General features: G+C 41.5%; 1 protein-coding gene across 3 annotated transcripts in view; it reads right to left on the bottom strand.

The window, feature by feature from the left end:
- The window catches only part of PDLIM4 (PDZ and LIM domain 4), a 409,933-nt gene that overhangs the window by 174,121 nt on the left and 208,597 nt on the right, over positions 1–27,215 (bottom strand). For all 3 annotated transcript variants that reach the window (XM_044277674.1, XM_044277675.1, XM_044277676.1), the window contains one exon: positions 14,506–14,584. In XM_044277674.1, coding sequence (XP_044133609.1) covers positions 14,506–14,584 — 79 coding nt within the window. The remainder of the gene's footprint in view (positions 1–14,505; positions 14,585–27,215) is intronic.

The following is a 27,215-nucleotide window of genomic DNA, read 5'->3' on the forward strand; positions in this document are numbered from 1 at the left end:
GCTTAGCACTTGTTGGCCCTTTTGCCTTCACTCTGCGGTCCAGCTCAACCCAAACCATCTCGATTGGGTTCAGGTCCGGTGACTGTGGAGGCCAGGTCATCTGGCACAGCACCCCATCACTCTCCTTCATGGTCAAATAGCCCTTACACAGCCTCGAGGTGTGTTTGGGGTCATTGTCCTGTTGAAAAATAAATGATGGTCCAACTAAACGCAAACCGGATGGAATAGCATGCCGCTGCAAGATGCTGTGGTAGCCATGCTGGTTCAGTATGCTTTCAATTTTGAATAAATCCCCAACAGTGTCATCAGCAAAGCACCCCCACACCATCACACCTCCTCCTCCATGCTTCACGGTGGGAACCAGGCATGTAGAGTCCAATCGTTCACCTTTTCTGCGTCGCACAAAGACACGGTGGTTGGAACCAAAGATCTCAAATTTGGACTCATCAGACCGAAGCACAGATTTCCACTGGTCTAATGTCCATTCCTTGTGTTCTTTAGCCTAAACAAGTCACTTCTGCTTGTTGCCTGTCCTTAGCAGTGGTTTCCTAGCAGATATTCTACCATGAAGGCCTGATTCACACAGTCTCCTCATAACAGTTGTTCTAGAGATGTGTATGCTGCTAGAACTCTGTGTGGCATTGACCTGGTCTCTAATCTAAGCTGCTGTTAACCTGCGATTTCTGAGGCTGGTGACTCGGATGAACTTATCCTCCGCAGCAGAGGTGACTCTTGGTCTTCCTTTCCTGGGGCGGTCCGCATGTGAGCCAGTTTCTTTGTAGTGCTTGATGGTTTTTGTGACTGCACGTGAGGACACTTTTAAAGTTTTCCCAATTTTTTTTTCGGACTGACTGACCTTCATTTCTTAAAGTAATGATGGCCACTTGTTTTTCTTTACTGAGCTGCTTTTTTCTTGCCATAATACAAATTCTAACAGTCTATTCAGTAGGACTATCAGCTGTGTATCCACCTGACTTCTCCACAACACAACTGATGGTCCCAACCCCATTTATAAGGCAAGAAATCCCACTTACTAACAGGGCACACCTGTGAAGTGAAAACCATTTCAGATAACTACCTCTTGAAGCTCATCAAGAGAATGCCAAGAGTGTGCAAAGCAGTAATCAAAGCAAAAGGTGGCTACTTTGAAGAACCTAGAATATGACATATTTTCAGTTGTTTCACACGTTTTTGTTATGTATATACAGGTCCTTCTAAAAAATTTTTTGCATATTGTGATAAAGTTCATTATTTTCTGTAATGTACTGATAAACATTAGACATTCATATATTTTAGATTCATTACACACAACTGAAGTAGTTCAAGCCTTTTATTGTTTTAATATTGATGATTTTGGCATACAGCTCATGAAAACCCCAAATTCATATCTAAAAAAATTTGCATATTTCATCCGACCAATAAAAGAAAAGTGTTTTTAATACAAAAAAAAGTCAACCTTTAAATAATTATGTTCAGTTATGCACTCAATACTTGGTCTGGAATCCTTTTGCAGAAATGACTGCTTCAATGCGGCGTGGCATGGAGGCAATCAGCCTGTGGCACTGCTGAGGTGTTATGGAGGCCCAGGATGCTTTGATAGCGGCCTTAAGCTCATCCAGAGTGTTGGGTCTTGCGTCTCTCAACTTTCTCTTCCCAATGTCCCACAGATTCTCTATGGGGTTCAGGTCAGGAGAGTTGGCAGGCCAATTGAGCACAGTTATACCATGGTCAGTAAACCATTTACCAGTGGTTTTGGCACTGTGAGCAGGTGCCAGGTCGTGCTGAAAAATAAAATCTTCATCTCCATAAAGCTTTTCAGCAGATGGAAGCATGAAGTGCTCCAAAATCTTCTGATAGCTAGCTGCGTTGACCCTGCCCTTGATAAAACACACTGGACCAACACCAGCAGCTGACATGGCACCCCAGACCATCACTGACTGTGGGTACTTGACACTGGACTTCAGGCATTTTGGCATTTCCCTCTCCCCAGTCTTCCTCCAGACTCTGGCACCTTGATTTCCGAATGACATGCAAAATTTGCTTTCATCCGAAAAAAGTACTTTGGACCACTGAGCAACAGTCCAGTGCTGCTTCTCTGTAGCCCAGGTTAGGCGCTTCTGCCGCTGTTTCTGGTTCAAAAGTGGCTTGACCTGGGGAATGCGCCACCTGTAGCCCATTTCCTGCACACGCCTGTACACGGTGGCTCTGGATGTTTCTACTACAGACTCAGTCCACTGCTTCCGCAGGTCCCCCAAGGTCTGGAATCGGTCCTTCTCCACAATCTTCCTCAGGGTCCGGTCACCTCTTCTTGTTGTGCAGCGTTTTCTGCCACACTTTTTCCTTACCACAGACTTCCCACTGAGGTGCCGTAATACAGCACTCTGGGAACAGCCTATTCGTTCAGAAATTTATTTCTGTGTCTTAGCCTCTTGCTTGAGGGTGTCAATGATGGCCTTCTAGACAGCAGTCAGGTCGGCAGTCTTACCCATGATTGCGGTTTTGAGTAATGAACCAGGCTGGGAGTTTTTAAAAGCCTCAGGAATCTTTTGCAGGTGTTTAGAGTTAATTAGTTGATTCAGATGATTAAGTTAATAACTCGTTTAGAGAACCTTTTCATGATATGCAAATTTTTTTAGATAGGAATTTGGGGTTTTCATGAGCTGTATGCCAAAATCATCAATATTAAAACAATAAAAGGCTTGAACTACTTCAGTTGTGTGTAATGAATCTAAAATATATGAAAGTCTAATGTTTATTAGTACATTACAGAAAATAATGAACTTTATCACAATATGCTAATTTTTTTAGAAGGACCTGTATTTTCTATCTGTCTCTAAGAAACTGGACCCACACAATACAGTGGTATGAACGTTGGCAGTGAGATTCTGCATTTCTGTTCCCCAATGGGAAGTATTAGCAAAGGTACCACTCTCTATTAGAGTACTTTCTGATCTGATTTATTGTTTTCATGTAAAATGCTGAGTAAATGCTGATGATTTAAAGAACGCTTCCCCACCCATATAGAGTAATCACAGTGCTTCCTGCCTACAACCTCATACTTGCTCAACATCACAGAAAACTATATATTCCCGAAATAAGTAATTTCCCAAAATGTAAACTGGCTAAACAGTGATTGTTGTTGCCTCATGACTATTGCCATTTAGAATGAACTCAAAGCTTTCTATAAATGAAATGAATATGTAAAATGTAATTGTTTGGACGTATCTACATGAAATCTGTCAGCCATTTTTGGCACTCAAATAAAGTAAATTTCCTGTGTCTGGATCTCTGAATTATCAGCTGACATGTATTGTGCATAGCGAGGGAAGACAGCGCTATTATTTGTATTATACAAATGAAAATCAGAGACACTTACCAGGATATGTGTCACGCGTATTACTGTCAGCTCAAACTATTCTCTGATTTCAACCAGATTCATTGGAAAAGCCCTGTCCTCTACTTGTGCTTTCAGGAATCTCAGTAGTAGCTTTACATAAACGGTTAAAAATGAGATGGCTATTTGTTCATCATGTACGAGCTTTGGCTCAGTCGATCATCTATTTGCATGCTCAAAGGTTTTGACAACACTGAAGTACTGTACAAATGCATGACTAATTTGCCAGTCTCAATGCTTCCATTCACATCCACAAAAAAAAAATCACAGTAAATACTATAACTCAACAAAATTGATCTTAGTTTATGATGCTACATCTTTAAAATTCAATGTCTTTTCTAAAAATATTCACATTTTGACAGTGGTAATGTGTTCTTTATTTCTTCACTGCTGGATCTGCTGCTGTTCATAAATGGTTCAAGCAGACATAAGTAGTAACACTTTAGAATTTTTATACTAAGGCTGGTTCAAACCAGAACTTTTAATTTATATTGTACCACTTTATTATAGGAGTAGAACAACAAAAATAACAGAAGAGATGTCAAATGACAGATACGAATGGCGCCTGATGGCCTCTACTGACTATGGTATCCACTGGGATTCCATTAGAAAGTCTGGTCTTTTACCAGACAAAATAAAGTATCATGCTGATATATTTTGTATTTTTATAGAATCTGCCTTGGAAGCCCCCACGTAGCTTCCAACACAGATGTAAATAGATGAAGATCATATGTTTTCAGAACAACATATGAATTACACATTACTTAATAAACACAACCTAATTTCAGCTATTGTGGTCATGGATTTCATATTCTACTTCTGTGACAGCTCTTCTAACACTACTTTTATGAGCAATAGAGATTTCTTTGCTGCCTCATATTTTTCTGTTTACTAAGGTAGAGCTTCTGATTGATTAGCCTTCCTTTAAATGTTCAGAGTTTCTGCATGTCTGTGCTGGTGATAATATAAGCTCCACACATGTATTTCCAGATTCTTAGTATCATATTCTACTCTATTTGAGTTGTATCAGTGTGTTCTGAGACCTGTAGTTCTTTTGCCTTTCATTGCTGCTAGATTTCAAGTTTTCTGTAGTAGTTTAGCTGAGTTTGGTGTTTTAATTTTCTTGGCTGTCTTAGTGGTTTGTATTGCAGGGCATGGTCAGCTCTGTCTTGATTTCTCCTCAGCAACATTCATTGCTCTATACCTGAATGCCAATACCATCTCCAATCTGCTTTATTGCTAGATTGCCATTCACTTCATCCACTGCCATCCTCATCTAGTTTCTGTTTGTAACGGAAAATGGTTGTGGAACTAACCGGTTTGACTTTGGGCTATTCCTGAAGGCGTGGTCCTGGCAGTCCCCTGGTTATCACTTTTGAATCCCTGTACAGCCATCTAGTCTTTCCTGCAAGGGAGCCACCAGGCCGCTACCTCTTGGAATAGTCCTGATGTAGTTGGCAGCTAACCCCAGAGGGGTCAGAGACACTAGAGTGAAGCACCAGCAGATCAAGCAATACTCATGATCAGGAAACAGGGTGTGGTCAGAGTTTGTGTGCGTGCATCTGGGAAACAAGTCTGAGGTTAGGGCAGGCAGATGAGAGTCTATACAATTAACAGGCAGTAGTCACAATAAGTAGTCCATGGTCATAGTTTGCAAACAGGAAGAGTTTGTTACACAGGCAGAGAGAATGAGCACACCTTCAATAGGACTAGCAAATACCTAAAGCTCAGCCACTTTTTATCTGGGGAATGCACCTTAAAGGGTATCAGTCAGCAGATTTCTACCTATGAAACTGGCTGACCTGTTGCATATGTGCTTGGCAGGTGAAGTCATCTGTACTGGTTCCATTTTAAAATGTGCTTACACTGCTGAGAAAAATTGTTTTAATATATTCAAATGAACCTCTAGGAGCAACATGGAAGCTCAGCTCTCTCTGCAACCGCCACATCCACTGCACTTTGATTGACAGGTGCAGGTGGTGTAAACATGATCATGCATGCCCCTGACTTCTCCTAAAATCTACTGGAAAGAGGCTCACTGGCAAGTCTCTTCTGTGCTGCAAGACTCTTAACCATACCATGCCTGTGCAAAATACTGAAGCATCTAATTAGACAAAAAAAAAATGCATATTTGTTACCAGCAAGTGTTGATACATGCTTCATGTATTTTTGTTGCGACCATCCACTTATAAAATTCTGTCTTACTATAAGTCCTGGGGGAATCCGATTTTCAAGAGACACAGATAGTATTCAGGAAAAGTGAAGTTCAGTACTCTTGTGAATAGCCAGCATTGTTTTACTAAGTACAACTCATGACTGTGGTAGGCAAATAGCATTGTCAAGTACAAAGTTCTAGAAAGAATTATTTTCACATATAAAGGAAAGCCTGTGGCAAGGGAACACCAGATGGAGTTCAAAGACGCAACAACCTGACCTCTGATGCATGAAAGCAGTCAAAGATCACTTTTCATATGACCTCTGGAAACTACATTTGTTATTAGTTATATGTTCTCAGGTTGCACCACATAGAAAAGTGTCTGATTCTTAATTTTTCATGTGCCATACAACTTTCTCTAGACTGTGTGATTAGGGCAACAACAGAAACCAACTGGAATAGGTGCAGTGTCACCAAATATTGTTATTTAAAGATGACATACCATCACTCCTGATAAGTTTATTTCAGGAAATATCTGTATTCCTCATGAAATGACTTATGAATTAAACAGCATCTTATTCCTCCTGGAAATGTAATAGTAAATAAGAAATCTGTGTTTTTCCATTCTACTTGTTGAAGGGGTGCATCTCTACACAATCTGCCACTGTCCAATCAGTGCTCACAGGGTAAGACACACCAAAGACACACCCTTCTGATAACAGTGATGGTAATACTTAATTGTCAATGTATTTGTATATATTCAGAAGGAATAACAGAGGAACAGTATAAAGGTCTAAGAAAGATGTGCAAGAATTGTTCTTTTATGGGGAATAAAATAGAAATGACAGGAAAGCTCAAATATACTCTACAAACAAGTCTTACAGATGTTGGTAGGCATTACCTTTGTCTCCTCCATGACTATGAGTCAAAGGCCACATTGGAGGCCTGCATAACGTGCCACGTATAAAGATTTTTTCATTGCCAGTGTGATGGCACCCCAAAAGACATATTAGAGGATAGAGTTTTGAAACGTTTTAATATTGATATTAATCACCTAAAACGGTCATTGTAATGCCCCAAAAAAGCAGCTTTGATACTCAGAGCAATCATGATTCTAAAGTAAGATGTCTGCATAGTGTCAGGAACTACACTACTGAGGTAGGCCTGTGAACTTTTCCATCAATCAGAAGCAAACAGCCTATAATTTCATCTGTCAAATGAAAGTTTGTGTTCAATATGTTTCCACTCTGAGTATGGTATCCTGAGGGTAGCAGCAGATGGAGAAAGAGATGTTATAACACAGGCGTTCTTCAGATGTTAGCAAAATGTCCTGCTAAATGTAACTGGCTCATAGATGCTGGCAGCTACTTTACATTTAGCTACTATACTTTCCATCAAAACGATACCTATATTGTACCAATATCAGCATACATATATAGTTATTCTATTAATGCAAATCTAAAATCAATGCATCTTAAAGAGAATCAAGTGTTTATTGAAATGCTATAACTAAGGTTTCTCAGATTCTTATGAAATGGTATTACCAATTTTTCTCATATTCTAATGAAAAACCACCAACGTTCTTCAGGTTCTCATAAAATGGTACCACTAGTGCTTCTAAGATTCTCATGAAATATCACCAATGTTTCTCAGATTCTCATGTAATATTCACGTAAATTTTCCTACCGTACATATGAGAGATTGATTGGCTGATCAGATATCTGTGGGTTCGTTCGTATGAACAATCCCAACAGCAACATTTCCTCTTAACCTCGCTAATCAGGGAGTCTGTTTAAAAAAAATATCTAACTCCCTAGTCTTTCAGAACAATGGCAAATGATCAGCCTAATTCCGCTCATCATGTCACAAGCATAATTTCAGTTGACAATGGCCAAAGTTTTCCAACCTGACAGATCCCATTTTCGAAATCTGCTGTAGACTATCACAAACAATTGTTTACTGCATTTTTCAAATGATCATTGGGCAAAATTGCTTATTTCAGATTACAATAATCTATATACTGTATTGTGAGCTTTTGAGAAACTGTAGTGTTCCTTAGATTCTCATAAAATTATACCAGCAATGTTACTCAGATTTACATGGAATGGCACCACAAATGTTCCTCAGATCTTCGTGAAGTGAAATTATTAATGTTCCTCATATTCTAATCGAATGGTTCCATCAATTTTCCCCAGATTCTAATCACTTCCCTTTCCTAAAATTCACATCCCCCTCTGGTGAGCAATTTAGGGGTAGCATTAGGTTTAAAATACCTAGAGTGCAATTTTGGGGTTCACTGGCTGTTGTCTAGATGGTGAACCTAGCCTCCCTAACAGGTTCAAACAATGTTCCTTGAATTCTAACAGAATAGTACCACCAAATTCCTCAGATTCTCATGAAATGCAGGAAAGGAGAAAAATGACATTAAGTATTTTGATATTATTTGTATCTTTAACCTCTTAAGGACACAGGGCGCACATGTACGCCCTTGCGCATTTTCGATCACCGCTGCGCGGAAGGCCGCGATCGGAACCCCGTGCCTGCTGAAATCATTGAGCAGGCACTTGGGGCAAATGCCCCGGGGGGTCCGGTGACTACCCCATGTATGCGATCGCAGAAAACCGCAGGTCAATTCAGACCTGCGGTTTTCTGCGTTTCCGGGTTATTCGGGTCTCTGAAGACCCGATAATCCGGAACAGGATGGTGATGGTGGTGCGATTTCACCCCACCAATCACTATTCAGCGATCCTGAGTGGTGATGGTGACATCACCACTCAGGATCGCTTCTGATTGGTCTGTGGGCGGTCCGGCGGCAGATTCAAAGCCGAAGCCGAAGGAGAGAGGAGCTGCCTGCACGTGTCCTCCTGTGTGACCCTAGACCCCCCCCACCCCCCTTTTTTTGGGTGCAGGTTTTTTTTTTTGTGTACGCTGACTGTGGCCGGCACTCTTAGTGTCCGGCCACTGTTAGCGCATCGCACAACCCACCGCTGATCAACTTCGGACGGTTGATCAGCGGTTTGGAATTTTTTTTCCACATTTTTTGCCCTTTTTTTTTTCTGTTAGTTTTAGGGTGAGTTCGTGAACACCTGTGCTCCCACACACACGCACACGAAATAAAGATTTACACACACGCACATATACACGCAGACACACACTCCCCTATGGCCCGCCGGATGTTCTCGGCCGAGGAGGCATACGCCCAGCTTGCCTCCGACTCAGAGAGTCCCAGTGAGGACAAGGATGACCCCACATTCCTGTTGTCATCCGCGTCCTCCTCATCATATAGCGATGATGATGAGCCCCCAAGGCGGCGGAGGCGCGGCCAGGCGGAGCAAGGGGGCCGCCATGTTAGGGACCCTGTGGCCCACACTAGTACGGGAAGCTCTGGGGCTCGTACTGCTTTCCCGGCCCACCAGTTAAATCCAGCAGAGCCCCCTGCCGGTAAACTAGTCTGGTGTAGCCCAGAGCGATACGAGCCCGTGATTCCTGATTTTGTAGGCCAATCAGGAATCCAGATTTCCACAGTGGGTTACACTGAATATGACTTTTTTTGTCATTTTTTCAGTGACCCACTAGTAAATCTGATGGTGGAGCAGACGAATCTGTACGCCCAACAGTTCGTCTCGCAACACATGGGCTCCTTTTTGGCCAGGCCCGGTGGCTGGACGCCGCTCAGTGCAGCCGAAATGACATTTTGGGGCCTCGTGCTGCATATGGGCCTGGTCAAGAAACTCAGTGTCAGGCTGTACTGGAGTGGGGGCGTCCTATACCAGACCCCACTTTACAATATGGCCATGACACGCTCCCGGTTTGAGGCCATCCGGAAATGTCTGCATTATTCCGATAATGCAGCATGTCCCCCTCGAGGTGATCCTGCCCATGACCGTCTGTATAAGATACGGCCGGTCATCCATCACTTTTGGGCCAAATTCATGGAGGCCTATGTACCTGGAAGGGAGGTTCCGGTCGATGAGTCTCTCATTGCGTTCAAGGGGAGACTCATTTTCCGCCAGTATGTGCCCTCCAAGTGGGTGAGGTATGGCGTGAAGCTATACAAAATTTGTGAGAGTACCTCAGGGTACACTTACAAATTTTGTGTATACGAGGGGCGAGATTCCCGGATTCAACCCCAAGAATGTCCCCCCACTCTGGATGTTACCGGGAAACTTGTGTGGGACCTTATGTACCCACTGCTGGATAAGGGTTACCACCTTTACGTGGATAACTTTTATACCAGTATCCCCTTGTTCCAGTCCCTTGCTGCCAGATCCACGTCCGCTTGTGGGACTGTGCGGAAAAATCAACGCGGCCTCCCTGCCCACCCCCTACAGGTACCTATCCCCAGGGGTGAGACCCGTGCCCTTACCACTGGAAACCTGTTGCTGGTCAGGTATAAGGACAAGAGGGATGTCCTTATGCTGTCCACAATTCATGGTAACGGCATCACCCCTGTCCCTGTGCGAGGTACCGCGGCAACGGTCCTCAAGCCCGATTGCATCGTCGACTACAATCGGTATATGGGAGGAGTTGATCTCTCGGATCAAGTCCTCAAGCCATATAACACCATGCGCAAAACCCGGGCATGGTACAAAAAAGTTGCAGTCTACTTGGTACAGGTTGTCATGTACAACTCTTTTGTACTATCCCGAAGCGCTGGCAGCACAGGGACATTCCTCCAGTTCCATGAGGCAGTCCTCAAGGCCCTGATCTTTTCAGACCGGGAAAGAGCAGGCCGGAGTACCTCGGGAACTGTAGGCGCCCGGATCGTCCCTGGTCAACACTTTCCAGGTGTGGTCCCCCATACTGGAAAGAAGGGACAAACCCAAAAAAAGTGCAGAGTATGTCGCAGGAGGGGGATACGGAAGGACACCACTACTCAGTGCGACACGTGCCCCGATCATCCGGGCCTCTGCATTGACGGTTGCTTCAGGGAGTATCACACTTCCATGGAGTACTAAATTTATATCCCAATTTAGCACTGACATCGGATTAAAAAAAACTGGTTCTCAGACTTGAGACACCCCAAAAAACTAAAATAATTTATTAAAAGTAAACATATTAGGTATCGCCACGTCCATAAGAATATCCTCTATAAAAATACCCCATGACCCAACCCCCAGATTAACACGGTCAAAAAATAAAATAAAAATAGGTGCAAAAAATTTTTTTTTTGGCCACCTTACATAACAAAAAGTTTAATAGCAAGTGATAAAAAAGTAATATAGCCCCCAAAATAGTGCCAATAAAACCATCGTCTCATCCCACAAAAAATGAGCCCCCACAAAAGATAATCGGATACAAAAAAATACAAAAAATGACACTTAGACTTTAGATACAACAATTTTTTTTGTATCAAAAAGGATAATATAGTCAAAAACCTAAATAATAGTAAAAAAAAGTAGACTTATTAGGTATCGCCGCGTCCGTAAGAATCTCCTCTACAAAAATATCCCATGACCTAACCCCCCAGATTAACACGGTTAAAAAAAACAAAAAAAAAACGGTGCCAAAACAGCTATTTTTGGTACTTTTCCATTTCAATCCATTTTTTCCGGTAACAAAACAAGGGCTAACAACCAAACAAAAAATAAAATTTATTACCCTGATACTGCAGTTTACAGCCACATGTGTGGTTGTAAACTGCTGTATCAGTAAAAGGGAGGCCGCAAAAGGAAAGGACCGACGTGGTTTCTGGAAGGCCGATTTTGATGGCCTTTTTTATTGACATCATGTCCCTTTTGAAGCCTCCCTGATGCCCCCCTAGAGTAAAAACTCCCTAAAGTGATACCATCAAGAAACTACACCCCTCAAGGTATTCAAAACTGATTATACAAACTTTATTAACCCTTTAGGTGTTCCTCAACAGTTAATGGCAAATGGAGATGTAATTTTAGAATTTCAATTTTTGGTGAAAAAAATTAAATATGGAGCAACCAAAAATCATATTTACCCTAAAAATAGTCCCCCAAAAAATGCCACCTTATCCCGTAGTTTCTAAAATGGGGTCACTTTTAGGGAGTTTCTACTCCAGGGGTGCATCAGGGGGGATGAAACAGGACACGGTGTAAATAAACCTGTCCATAAAAATCAGCCCTCTAATAACCAAACGGCGCACCTTTCACTCTATTCCCCGCTGTGTGGCCGTACAGTAGTTTACGGCCACATATTGTAAACGGCAGATTCAGGGCAATAAAGATACAGTCTTGTTTGGCTGTTAACCCTTGCTTTGTTAGTTTACGGCCACATATTGTAAACGGCAGATTCAGGGCAATAAAGATACAGTCTTGTTTGGCTGTTAACCCTTGCTTTGTTAGTGGAAAAAATGGGTTAAAATGGAAAATTAGACAAAAAAATTAAATTCTCAAATTTCATCCCCATTTGCCAATAACTCTTGTGCAACACCTAAAGCGTTAACGACGTATGTAAAATCAGTTTTGAATACCTTGAGGGGTGTCGTTTCTTAGATGGGGGTCACTTTTAGGGAGTTTCTGCTCTAGGGGTGCATCAGGGGGCTTCAAATGGAACATGGTGTAAATAAACCAGTCCATAAAAATCAGCCCTCCAAAAACCAAACGGCGCACCTTTCACTCTACGCCCCGTTGTGTGGCCGTACAGTAGTTTACGGCAACATATTGGGTGTTTCTGTAAACAACAGATTCAGGGCAATAAAGATATAGTCTTGTTTAGCTGTTAACCCTTGCTTTGTTACTGGAAAAAATGGGTTAAAATGGAAAATTAGGCAAAAAAAATGAAATTCTCAAATTTCATCCCCATTTGCCAATAACTCTTGTGCAACACCTAAAGGGTTAACAACGTATGTCAAATCCGTTTTGAATACCTTGAGGGGAGTAATTTCTTAGATGGGGTAATTTTTGGGTGGTTTCTATTATGTAAGCCTCGCAAAGTGACTTTAGACCTGAACTGGTCCCTAAAAATTGAGTTTTTGTAAATTTCTGAAAAATTTCAAGATTTCCTTCTAAACTTCTAAGCCTTGTAACATCCCCCCAAAATAAAATATCATTCCCAAAATAATTCAAACATGAAGTCATCACAATTTTGGGGGGTATTACTATGTATTACAGAAGTAGAGAAACTGAAACTTAGAAATTTGCAAATTTTTGGTAAATTAGGTAATTTTTTGTGCAAAAAAAAAATTATTTTTTTGACTTCATTTTACCAGTGTCATGAAGTACAATATGTGACTAAAAAACAATCTCAGAATGGCCTGGATAAGTCAAAGCGTTTTAAAGTTATCAGCACTTAAAGTGACACTGGTCAGATTTGCAAAAAATGGCCTGGTCCTTAAGGTGAAATAGGGCTGTGTCCCTAAGGGGTTAAAGAGGTAAATTCTCTGTATATCACTACTACTCTTCTTGAGCACAGTGATACCACAGTTGTTAAGAATAGTGCCAGATTACTGTTAGGCCTTTAGGTAATGCTCAGATTATGAAGCCAGGGGTGACAAAAGCTGTTACACTAATATCACTAAAGTGTTCTGAAGACTCACATACTCTGTAATATTATGAGCATGCTAATCTTTGCATTAGGCTACTTTCATGCTGGCATTTCTGGGTCCGCTTGCGAGATCCGTTTCAGGGCTCTCACAAGCGTCCCAAAAGAAATCAGTTCAGCCCTAATGCATTCTGAATGGATAAGGATCTGCTCAGAATGCATCAGTTTGCCTCTATTCAGCCTCCATTCCGCTCTGAAGGCGGACACAAAAACGCTGCTTGCAGCGTTTTGATGTCCGCCTGACGATGCAGAGCCAAATAGATCCGTCCTGACTTAAAATGCAAGTCAATGGGGACGGATCAATTTTCACTGACACAATATGGTGCAATTGAAAACGGATCCGCCTCCCATTGACATTCAGTTTAAGTCAAAACGGATCCGTTTGCATTACCAAGAAAAAAAATATATATATATATATTTTTTTTTTGTTCATGGTAATGCAAACTGATCCGTTCTGAACGGATACAAGCGTTTGCATTATAGGTGCAGATCCGTTATATGCAGATACCAGATGGATCCGCACCTAACGCAGGTGTGAAAGTAGCCTTAGCAGTTAACGGAAACAGAAAAAAAGTAATAAATCGCCTTTAGACATATTGCACACTTACACAAAGATATCTCTTGCTACATAAGCAGATAGGGAGAGACATGGCATAGTGCCACAGAGGTGATATTTCTGACACCATCAGCTGACATTCTCCTATAATCTAATTGCATATGCAGTAGAAAAGTATACAAAACTAAAAGAAGTTACTTGGCAGATATTTCCTGTTATGTATTAAATATTACAAAATAGTTTTTTGTGGAGTTGTTCTTTAATAATACATACAACATGGACAGCATTACCCTTCTGTGACATTAGTGATGAGACTGAATTTTGAAAAAATATAATTGAAAATGTTTTATTGTCTATGGACATCTATGGGGATATTTAGTTTTTTTTTTTTACTGAAACGCATGTGTTTTTACCTAAAAATAATTGTAATGAGTTTTATCAGACATTTTGCTTTGTTTGGATTCTACAACTTCTATTCATCACAGTACATAGAAAACTGCAGAATAAAATTCTGTCATATCTGTCAGGTTGTTTGTCTGGAGGACTCAGTCTCCAGTCCATGTCTCTTCTCTCCTAAATGATCTTCTAAGCTGATTTATGACCAAATCAAAGCTGAACAGATGTATTTGTCTCAGAACAGTATTCTGAAGCTCAACCAACTTTTTTCCAGGCGATGACTACTACATTTTCACCTGACAAACAATCTTCTGTTTTAGGTTTCTTTTATCTCTTATGAAAATAGATGTTAAATATGGACGATAGGAAATATTTTAAATACAGTCATAATAAAATCCAGCCACACACAGCCATTTGTATAGATTTATCTACTCTGTACTCAGGACCAATGGATCATCAACAATAAGTCTTATAGTGACATGGTTCTCTTACCTGCAACTCTGATTCCAGGCTATATTTGCAAGGTTGTTGTCTGATCTCTTCTGTAGGTGACCAAGCCCTCCCTTCATATCTGTAACCAAAGGTAAAACTACAATCAATGATAAATCACTGATAATGACATCTAAAGAATGGCCTCATACATATAATGTGATATTTCCTGGAAACCATGCACATCACCCTCACTCATTACTAGATTCACCAATACTATATTACTGTACACATTCCTATAAACGGGACTTCTAACCATGACGCCATTAGACATCATGCACATGACTGTATTTTTCAACCGTGTGCTATGTACATTGTTTGCAGATAGCACACCCTCAGTCATTTATACGGAGCCATGCACACATCCTTTTTTTTTTTTGTGGATCGTGTGGCCATTTCACAAATTATAGAAAATACCCCATTCTTTCTATTCAAGGGAAATACAGATACTGCTGTTTGCATAAATAAAATACAAGTTAACACATTTTACCATTTTTAATATTTAACAATTCTATACATTATATGTAACTGTTTGAAAATGCTTAGAAAATAATACATAGATGAAAATAAAAAAGGAAGTCATGAAAATGTAGATTTTAGGTCTTCCATAAGGCCTCCTGCACACGAACGCGTGCTGCCCGTTGCCGTATTGTGAACCGCAATACACGAGCGCTGTTCCGTGGGTATTCTGCATCACAGATGCGGACCCATTCACTTTAATGGGTCTGCAAATCCGGAGATGTGGAATGGAAGCACGGAATGGAACCCTACGGAAGCATTACAGAGTGCTTCCATGGAGTTTCATCCAGTACTTCCGTTCCGCAAAAAGATATATTTTTGCGAAACAGGTGGATCGCGGACCTATTAAAGTGAATGGGTCTGCCATCCGCTGCCCCATGGTCGGTGTTTGTGCATTAAGGCCCGCAGCAGGGGCACACGCGTTCGTGTGCATGAGGCCTAAGGATCACAATCAGCTATGGCTGATTCAGCTAAGGGTTAAGACAGAAGTAGTGTAATAGTGCAGGAGCCTCTTTATATACGGTATGTGGCATGCTCAAAGATTCAGTTTTCAATTGGGGAACTGCACCGAATATATGTAATGTGCGAAAATTAGTTTTTCCATTATGCCCAATAAAATACTTCAATACTGGTCAGCAAAAGATTACATCACTCACATAATCAACACCTTATATATAAATAACAGTGAAATACGTTGTTGAGAGGTTCCCACATCACACTTTGATCAAACTGTAAGTAAATTCCTAAGCATTTAAAAGGGTATTCCCATCTTAATGATCATTTTTCCAAATATACAGTACAGATCAAAGGTTTGGACACACCTTCTCATTCAAAGAGTTTTCTTTATTTTCATGACTATGAAAATTGTAGTTTCACACTGAAGGCATCAAAACTATGAATTAATATATGTGGAATTATATACTTATCAAAAAAGTATGAAACAACTGAAAATATGTCATATTCTAGGTTCTTCAAATAGCCACCCTTTGCTTTGATTACTGCTTTGCACACTCTTGGCATTCTCTTGATGAGCTTCAAGAGGTAGTCACCTGAAATGGTCTTCCAACAGTCTTGAAGGAGTTCCCAGAGATGCTTAGCACTTGTTGGCCCTTTTGCTTTCACTCTGCGGTCCAGCTCACCCCAAACCATCTCGATTGGGTTCAGGTCTGGTGACTGTGGAGGCCAGGTCATCTGGCGCAGCACCCCATCACTCTCCTTCATGGTCAAATAGCCCTTACACAGCCTGGAGGTGTGTTTGGGATCATTGTCCTGTTGAAAAATAAATGATGGTCCAACTAAACGGAATAGCATGCCGCTGCAAGTAGCCATGCTGGGTGCTGTGGTAGCCATGCTGGTTCAGTATGCCTTCAATTTTGAATAAATCCCCAACAGTGTCACCAGAAAAGCACCCCCAAACCATCACACCTCCTCCTCCATGCTTCACGGTGGGAACCAGGCATGTAGAGTCCATCCGTTCACCTTTTCTGCGCCACACAAAGACGCGGTGGTTGGAACCAAAGATCTCAAATTTGGACTCATCAGACCAAAGCACAGATTTCCACTGGTCTAATGTCCATTCCTTGTGTTATTTAGCCCAAACAAGTCACTTCTGCTTGTTGCCTGTCCTTAGCAGTGGTTTCCTAGCAGATATTCTACCATGAAGGCCTGATTCACACAGTCTCTTCTTAACCGTTGTTCTAGAGATGTGTCTGCTGCTAGAACTCTGTGTGGCATTGACCTGGTCGCTAATCTGAGCTGCTGTTAACCTGCGATTTCTGAGGCTGGTGACTTGGATGAACTTATCCTCCGCAGCAGAGGTGACTCTTGGTCTTCCTTTCCTGGGGCGGTCCGCATGTGAGCCAGTTTCTTTGTAGCGCTTGATGGTTTTTGTGCACTTGGGGACACTTTCAAAGTTTTCCCAATTTTTCGGACTGACTGACCTACATTTCTTAAAGTAATGATGGCAACTCGTTTTTCTTTACTGAGCTGCTTTTTTCTTGCCATAATACAAATTCTAACAGTCTATTCATTAGGACTATCAGCTGTGTATCCACCTGACTTCTCCACAACGCAACTGATGGTCCCAACCCCATTTATAAGGCAAGAAATCCCACTTATTAAACATGACAGGGCACACCTGTGAAGTGAAAACCATTTCAGGTGACTACCTCTTGAAGCTCATCAAGAGAATGCCATGAGTGTGCAAAGTAGTAATCAAAGCAAAAGGTGGCTACTTTGAAGAACCTAGAATATGACATATTTTTCAGTTGTTTCACACTTTTTTGATAAGTATATAATTCCACATGTTTTAATTCATAGTTTTGATGCCTTCAGTGTGAATCTACAATTTTCATAGTCATGTTGTCTTCCATCTCCCCTGGTTACGGCCACCGCTCTTCTCAGGAATCTCGGTGGCAGCGCTTGCGCAGGCGACTTCTTCTCTTCTCCCGGCCGGCCGCATGCAGTCCCGAAAGCCATGCATGCGCTATGGTGATTTCTTCCTGGCCAGTATAGTATACTTGCCAGGAAGAAGTCACCAGGGCGCATGCGCGGCCTCGGCGTGCATGTTCATTCCAGCGCGTGGCCCGGCGGGAGAAGACATCAATTAAGATGGAGCCAGCCCCCTGCAGAGTGCCGAAACCAGGAAGTGGACAGCGCGACGGGAGCAGGTAAGTATGAAATAGCGTGTTGAGAATACAGCAAGCCGGTGTGATTCAACCAAATGCATGGGAGAAGGTTCTACTTCTTGCACCTATTCTTTGAGTCCATAGGAACGTGAGAATGTCAAAATTCAGGTGGGTGCATGTTTCTGTTCAAGTTAAATAAATATTACATATTACATCATTGTGTAAGTTTAAGCAAGGAAAAAAAAAAAAAAGACTCTGATCCAGGCTCCTGCTGTGATGCTACAGGCAATGGAAACCTGAATCTCAGCTGTAATACTATACTGTAGACAAAAAAGTTTAAAACTTTGCTGTGATACTGTTAGCACAGTAATTAGACTTCTAAAAAATAATGTATAGTCCTGCAGACTTGGTCTATAGGATTAATATGGCTGTTTATTTCACTATTTGATGTTGTCACTCCTTCTACCACTATTAGTAATGATGCCTGAACATCTGCTGTAATAGTAGAAGTCAGGGAAGCCCAACCTGCAGCCCTCCAGCTGTTGTAAAACTACAACTCCCAGCATGTTCAGACAGACTACAGCTATCAGCCTACAGCAGGGCATGGTGGGAGCTGGAGGGCCGCAGGTTGAGCATCCTTGGAATAAGTGAGGAAACATGTGCGGTGATGCTATGGTATAGGGCAGTGATGGCGAACCTATGGCACTCTGGAAAAAGTCTATGGTGTATCAATATGCCATTCAGCAGTGCAGGGCGCACTATGAACAGCACAGGCAGTGCACTGAATGTAGGCAGGATATTGTAAATAAATGATAAAGTACATGGAAGATATTCTATATTGGACTGTAGTATTCAGGGTAAATTGCTGTGCTGGCACTTTGCGATAAATAAGTGGGTTTATGTTGCAGTTTGGGCACTCGGTCTGTAAAAGGTTCGCCATCACTGGGATGGGTGACCAAACCACTGAATTGGCAGAGCTTTACTAGTCACTATAAAATTTACAACATGTGCATTTTAGGCTGGGTTCAAATCTGTGTCCTTAATTCCGTTCCGTGGGGAGAACAGACTGCTGGAATTCACTGCATCCGGCATACATGCAGCATTTTTTGTCCGCCTGAAAGTCAATCCTACTATAGTGAATGGGGATCCTGTGCCAGTAAACCCCAGCAGTCTGTTCCTCCAATGGAACAGACTGCCGAAGACAAAACCGCAAAAACTTATTTGCAATTAGTCAGTCAGACTACTGTATGCCTCATCTTGACATATGTCTTATTCATCACCATAAAACTTAACTTTTAATGTTACTTACTATAAACCTTCTTACCGACCATTAAATTATAGCTGTTAAAACTATCAGTTGTGTCGCCTCTTTGTTAATGTATTTTTCATCAGCACTAATGTTTAAAGTGCTGTTATAATATGGTTGGAGGCTTGCAGCTGTGCGCTGGCTCCAGACTCTTACTCACTCTAAGTATTCCCTACCTACCACATACAGTAGTATCTCTTCCTAACACTAAGGCTTCACTTCTGTCCTAAAATCATCCCTCAAACACCGACATGTTTCGCCAGCTGCTGGCAAGGATCAAGCTTATTTGCATACCCATCTTACCAGGATTTCAGAGCAGCATTGCCTAGCCTAAAAGTCTCCTCATGACAACTAAGGTGGTCTCCATCAGGAGATATTGTATTCCCCAAAGACAAAATTGTACAGAATGCTGTGCTATTGACAGACACCATGACGGAAAACTGATTGACCCATTATAGTAAATGTTGTTCGTCAGGCACCATTAACTGGGCACTGGCGTAATTTTTGCTGTTCTTTAGAATTAACCACTGAGATGTAAATGTAAATGGTACCTAAATTGGAGATAAATCTATTTCTATAAATATTAATCAAATTACAAAAAGTATAAACATTACATATTACGGTATATTGCACTAATACATAAAGAATATGCATCATAGTCTAGAATATCAATATGTAACGGACCCAGGCTACACTCTGTATCTGCGAAAAAATATTATTCATATCAGCGTCATAGACATAGACATTCACACTGTATATTCTATTCTAAAAACTGTGATATACAGTACAGTACTAAACTGAATGCTTTGTGAATAGCAGAAAAACCTGCTAATTCAAAGATCTTCAGACCTCCAGTATGCATGACAAAGGTAATCCCGAAATGTGATCCTCTTTCCATTTAACTAAGGCTACTTTCACACTGGCGTTTCATGGTCCTTTTGTGAGATCAGGGCTCAGATTTCAGGGCTCTCACAAGCGGCCCAAAACAGATCAGTTTATCCCCAATGCATTCTGACTGGATAAGGATCCGCTCAGAATGCATCAGTTTGCCTCCGTTCAGCCTCCATACCGCTCTGGAGGCGGACACCTGACAATGGAACCAAACGGATCCGCCCTGACTTACAATGTAAGTCAATGGGGACGGATCAGTTTTCACTGACACAATATGGTGCAACTGAAAATGGATCCGCCTCCCATTGACTTTCAGTGTAAGTCAAAACTGATCCGTTTGCATTATCATGAACAATGTTGTTCATGGTAATGCAAACGGATCCGTTCTGAACAGATACAAGCGTTTGCATTATCGGTGCGGATCCGTCTGTGCAGATACAAGACGGATCCGCACCTAATGCAGGTGTGAAAGTAGCCTTAACTCTTCTACAAGCTGTCTTTACCATTCAGCCCCATCAACACCTAATGCTCTCCTATATGTGATAAGGTGTCGTATTGTACATTACAGAATTTTAATCCAAGTCACCAACATAAACATTTGCCAACTAAATGCTGGACAGTATAAAAACCTACTGCATGGGAAGAAAGTGGTGTTCAGTGACTGTAGTTTTAAATAAGGGTTGTGCTCATGGGACTATGGCTCTGTTCTCACTGCTGTCATAAGGTCTTTTGGAGACTCCATGGGCAGTACTCGTAGATTTGTGGGAATGCAGTAAGTGTGTGCAGTGCCATTCCTCCCATAAAACCACAATGGAACACAAAGGATAGAAATGATAGGAAAAAGCTCCAGCCTCTCCATTCTCCGTCTGGGACTATAGGAGCGCACTTTTTCCTATAGGGTGCAAGCACGGCCACCGCTGCTGAATTGAAAAGCAGTCATAACCATGGAAACAAGCAGTGCATAATGTGATGAAAAATGAATCCAGACAGCAAAGGAAGCAATATGGACAATCACAATACATAAGTAAGTGGCTTGTATTAACACGATAAATGCTGCTAAAGTGAGACAACCCCTTTAAGTCTTAGTCTACTATGAAAACAAAGTTATTTCTTTTAATTGAGAAAATGGGGAAAAAATAACAGTAAGGATTTTTGCCCTACATTTTCTTCCTGTGTTATGTTTTCAGGCACTTTTTTTTAACCTAAATTGACAAATGTAAACCAAATATTACTGTGCTAATCTGGCCTTATTCATAATGTATTAAGGTTTTATAACAAAATTGTAGACTGTTAAAACGGTTAACCCAAAATCTAAGGTCTACTAAAAACTAGGGTCTACTACAGGAGCAATGAAACTGATGGTCTTGTATGAACAGTGTTCTCTACAATCTTTAGAACATCTTCAGGAGAACAAAGAGGTTGCTCCAGATTGGAATGCAGAGCCCCTGTATTACAGCTGTCATCCTGCACATATTATTCACCGACCTCTTGTCTATAACAGTAATTGATGGCGCTACAATTGAAAATAACCATCTACAATTGATCTGTTCACTAGAGCTCTAGCATTTCTGAGCTGTCTGCTAGCCACTACTGAGTGAATTGTAAATGAGCCACTTATTCCAAGCAACGTTTACAATAATTTCCCTTTCTTAAATGGAGGTCTTATTAAGTTGTTATGGACGGTTTCTCTGCCGTTTCCATACAAAATGGAACTTTCCATTTAGACAGAACTGTCTTATACTGCTGCATTTTTGGGGAAAATATACTCTATTTAAAAGCCTACCTGGTGGCTACTAGCACTTCCTTCTTTTTATATTTCCCTAATTGCCAAAATGCGGGGTCTGTAAAATGAAAAAATATTCTAAGCCACAGTACGTCATTGTATAACCTTAACCCTTAGCACTATGATACGTGCATACACTTTCTGGAAGCATACTAGCCCACTACAAGTCTCTAGTTACAGTGAATAGCGTGTTGAGAATACCCCTTTAAAGATTGCTGTTCACAGGATGGTTTGGCATCTGCATTTAGATTCTTATATACTTCTACTTGGATCAATTCTTGCACTTTATTACTAAGACTGAGTTCACATCAGCGTTCGGCCTTTCCGTTCTCCTGCTCTCTTATAGGAGCAGGAGAACGGAAAGGACGGATTCGGCACATAACTGAGCCGAACGGAGCCTACAGGCCTCAGAGTATAATGGAGTCTATTAGGTTTCCTCTCAGAGGAAGATTACAGGACAAAAGTCCTGTATTATTTGGCTCATTTTGCTAAAAGCTTTTCCCCACTTACAGTGCCTTGCAAAAGTATTCACCCCCTTGACTTTTTTTGTATTTTGTTACATTACAGCCTTAATAAAATTAAATGTTTTATGTGATCGATCAGAACACAATAATCTAAGTTGGTTAAGTGAAATAAGAAAAAAGCCATAAAAAGCTCTGGTGCAACCAATTACCTTCAGAAGTCACATAATTAGTGAAATGATGTCTACTTCTGTGCAATCTAAGTGTCACATGATCTGTCATTACATATACACACCTTTTTTGAAAGGCCCCAAAGGCTGCAACACCTAAGCAAGAGGCCTCAATAACCAAACACTGCCATGAAGACAAAGGAACTCTCCAAACAAGTAAGGGACAATGTTGTTGAGAAGTAAGGGTTAAGTTATAAAAAAATATCCAAATCTTTGATGATCCCCAGGAGCACCATCAAATCTATCATAACCAAATGGAAAGAACATGGCACAACAGCAAGCCTGCCAAGAGACGGCCGCCCACCAAAACTCACGGACTGAGCAATGAGGGCATTAATCAGAGAGGCAGCACAGAGCACCTAAGGTAACCCTGGAAGAGCTGCAGAGTTCCACAGCAGAGACTGGAGTATCTGTACATAAGACGACAATTAGCTGTACGCTCCATAGAGTTGGGCTTTTTGGCAGAGTAGCCAGAAGAAAGCCATTACTTTCAGCTCAAAACAAAAAGGCACGTTGTGAGTTTGTGAAAAGGCATGTGGGAGACTCCCAAAATGCATGGAGGAAAGTGCTCTGGTCTGATGAGACGAAAATTGAACTTTTCGTACATTAAAGAAAATGCCATGTCTGGCGCAAACCCTACACATTACATCACCCAAAGAACACCATCCCCACAGTGAAACATGGTGGTGGCAGCATCATGCTGTAAGGATGTTTTTCAGCAGCCAGGACTGGGAAACTGGTCAGAGTTGAGGGAAAGATGGATGGTGCTAAATACAGGGATATTCTTGAGCAAAACCTATACCACTCTGTGTGTGATTTGAGGCTAGGACGGAGGTTCACCTTCCAGCAAGACAATGACCCCAAACACACTGCTAAAGCAACACTTGAGTGGTTTAAGGGGAAACATGTAAATGTGTCGGAATGGCCTAGTCACAGCCCAGATCTCAATCCAATAGAAAATCTGTGGTCAGACTTAAAGGGGTATTCCCACCTTAATGATCACTGTTAAATCTGTTAACGATTTAACAGTGATCATTTTTCTAAATATATTTAATTAACTAATTCCCACCCCTAAGAAGAAAACATATACTTACCTGACTGTTGTCTTCCGTCTCCCCTGGTTACGGTCACTACTCTTCTCAGGAATCGCGTTGGCAGCGCTTGCGCAGACGACTTCTCTTCTCCCGGCCGGTCGCGCGCACGCCGAGGCCACGCATGCGCTATGGTGATTTCTTCCTGGCCAGTATAGTATACTTGCCAGGAAGAAGTCACAAGGGCGCATGCACAGCCTCGGCATGCGCGTTCAGTCCAGCATGCGGCCCTGCCGGGAGAAGACATCAATCAAGATGGAGCCCGCCCCATGCAGAGTGCCGAAACCAGGAAGTGGACAGCGCGCCGGGAGCAGGTAAGTATGAAATAGCGTGTTGAGAATACCCCTTTAAAGATTGCTGTTCACAAGCGCAAACCATCCAACTTAAACGAGCTGGGGCAGTTTTGCAAGGAGGAATGGGCAAAAATCCCAGTGGTAAGATGTGGCAAGCTCAAAGAGACTTATCCAAAGCGACTTGGAGCTGTGATTGCTGCAAAAGGTGGCTCCACAAAGTATAGGTGAATAGTTATGCACATTAACGTTTTATGTTATTTTGTCCTATTTGTTGTTTGCTTCACAATAAATAAGACAACAAAAAACATCTTCAAAGTTGTGGGCATGTTCTGTAAAATAAATTATGCAAATCCTCAAACAATCCATGTTAATTCCAGGTTGTGAGGCACCAAAATACGAAAAAAGTCAAGGGGGTGAATACTTTTGCAAGGCACTGTACACCAGCTCTAAGTTGGGTTACTTTAGATCATTATTCGCACTAGGGTTGCACCGGGTATCAAAGTATACCCAATCGATACTTTTAGACCCGGATCGATACGATATCAGGTCTTACTATTTACCAATGCTAGGTTGCGCTGTTATGTAGCCTAGTATCAGTTAGAGAATAAGGCACGCGCTGCTTTCGGCGGGGCGCCATGTTCTCTTCACTAGCACAGTGGAGAAGAAGGGAATTCCTCCCTACCCACTAATAGATGTATATTAGGGTGAATAGGACAAGGGTTCTAGCCCCAAGGGTTCTAGCTCTGTATCAACTTGCAGGATAACAGGCCAAAGTGGATGGCGGGATGTCTTCTCTCAGCCTTGTGTGACCCTCTCTAAAAAACGGGACATGTCAGAGGCCGTCAACACCAGCACCAAAATACTAAAAGTTTGAAATCGCCCCCTTTCCCAATTTTACATATAAAAAAAATTGGGAAAGGGGGCGATTTAAACTTAGTATTTTGGTCTTTTTTAACTTTTTTTTTTCTAAATAAACATATTACATAATCGCCACGCCCAAAAAAGTGTAAACTATAAAAATATGAAAAAATATTTCCTATGCGGTGAACACCGTAAATAAAATAAAAATAAATCAAAACTAGTGCAATTCACCATTTTTAGTCACCTTGTCGTCGTCCCCCCCCCCCCCCCCCCCCCAATAAAAATAGGATAGGACTGTTCTATTCTTGGCCGGACGTTCCATAAAAAATAGAATGCACATGGCTTTTTGGTGTTTTATTTTTTTCACGTGGTATTTAATGGTATCGAAATCAAATCAAAATTTTGGTATAGTGACAACCCTAATTCGCACCTAGAAACTGGTGCATGGCAATAATAAATTCAGCACATATTACGACTTTATTTAGTCATGCTTACTTTTGCGTCTCAAAAAAAGTTTTGAGTAGGGTACATGCTATCATTATTTTGGTGCACATTAAAAATATATCTGTCCAAAACCCACTGCATGAGAAAAATGGCACAAGTTATGCCAGACAACTGCAAGGTTATTAGTAAATGTGGCCCGTTGTCTTCTTATTGGTGATAACATTTAGCTATGGTCACCATCTCTGGCCACATTTACTAATAGCCTTGCAGTTGTCTGGCATAACTTGTGCCATTTTTCTCATGCAGTGGGTTTTGGACAGATATATTTTTAATGTGCACCAAAAAAAATGATAGCATATACCCTACTCAAAACTTAAGCATGACTAAATTAAGTCATAATATGTGCTGAATGCTTAAACTGCGGTCAATGAGAGATTGGTAAGTAAACTTGAATTACAGGTCCTTCTAAAAAAAATTGCATATTGTGATAAAGTTCATTATTTTCTGTAATGTACTGATAAACATTAGACTTTCATATATTTTAGATTCATTACACACAACTGAAGTAGTTCAAGCCTTTTATTGTTTTAATATTGATGATTTTGGCATACAGCTCATGAAAACCCCAAATTCCTATCTAAAAAAAATTTGCATATCATGAAAAGGTTCTCTAAACGAGCTATTAACCTAATCATCTGAATCAACTAATTTACTCTAAACACCTGCAAAAGATTCCTGAGGCTTTTAAAAACTCCCAACCTGGTTCATTACTCAAAACCGCAATCATGGGTAAGACTGGCGACCTGACCGCTGTCCAGAAGGCCATCATTGACACCCTCAAGCAAGAGGGTAAGACACAGAAAGAAATTTCTGAACGAATAGGCTGTTCCCAGAGTGCTGTATCAAGGCACCTCAGTGGGAAGTCTGTGGAAAGGAAAAAGTGTGGCAGAAAACGCTGCACAATGAGAAGAGGTGACCGGACCCTGAGGAAGATTGTGGAGAAGGACCGATTCCAGACCTTGGGGGACCTGCGGAAGCAGTGGACTGAGTCTGGAGTAGAAACATCCAGAGCCACCGTGTACAGGCGTGTGCAGGAAATGGGCTACAGGTGCCGCATTCCCCAGATCAAGCCACTTTTGAACCATAAATAGCGGCAGAAACGCCTGACCTGGGCTACAGAGAAGCAGCACTGGACTGTTGCTCAGTGGTCCAAAGTACTTTTTTTGGATGAAAGCAAATTTTGCATGTCATTCGGAAATCAAGGTGCTAGAGTCTGGAGGAAGACTGGGGAGAGGGAAATTCCAAAATGCCTGAAGTCCAGTGTCAAGTACCCACAGTCAGTGATGGTCTGGGGTGCCATGTCTGCTGCTGGTGTTGGTCCACTGTGTTTTATCAAGGGCAGGGTCAATGCAGCTAGCTATCAGGAGATTTTGGAGCACTTCATGCTTCCATCTGCTGAAAAGCTTTATGGAGATGAAGATTTCATTTTTCAGCACGACCTGGCACCTGCTCACAGTGGCAAAACCACTGGTAAATGGTTTACTGACCATGGTATAACTGTGCTCAATTGGCCTGCCAACTCTCCTGACCTGAACCCCATAGAGAATCTGTGGGATATTGGGAAGAGAAAGTTGAGAGACGCAAGACCCAACACTCTGGATGAGCTTAAGGCCGCTATCGAAGCTTCCTGAGCCTCCATAACACCTCAGCAGTGCCACAGGCTGATTGCCTCCATTTGAAGGTTGACTTTCTTTGTATTAAAAACACTTTTCTTTTATTGGTCGGATGAAATATGCAAATTTTTTTTAATAGGAATTTTGGGTTTTCATGAGCTGTATGCCAAAATCATCAATATTAAAACAATAAAAGGCTTGAACTACTTCAGTTGTGTGTAATGAATCTAAAATATATGAAAGTCTAATGTTTATCAGTACATTCCAGAAAATAATGAACTTTATCACAATATGCTAATTTTTTTAGAAGGACCTGTATGTAAGAGTACAAGCCACTGGCTATACATTACCCAACCAGGCCCATCTGTGGCAATCAGGCAAATCATGAAGAACATTGGCTGCTGTGGGAGGGCATGGCTTGGCTGCCTGTGGCCAGCCGTACCATGTGGCTGTGCCCTAAATGGGAATTTAGCTAATAAACTTCTGTAACTCTACTTGATAAAATTGTTACAAGTTTAGAAAGATGGGTTTGTG

Source organism: Bufo gargarizans, chromosome 2 (genome assembly GCF_014858855.1).
Source record: "Bufo gargarizans isolate SCDJY-AF-19 chromosome 2, ASM1485885v1, whole genome shotgun sequence".
Taxonomy (NCBI): Eukaryota; Metazoa; Chordata; class Amphibia; order Anura; family Bufonidae; genus Bufo; species Bufo gargarizans.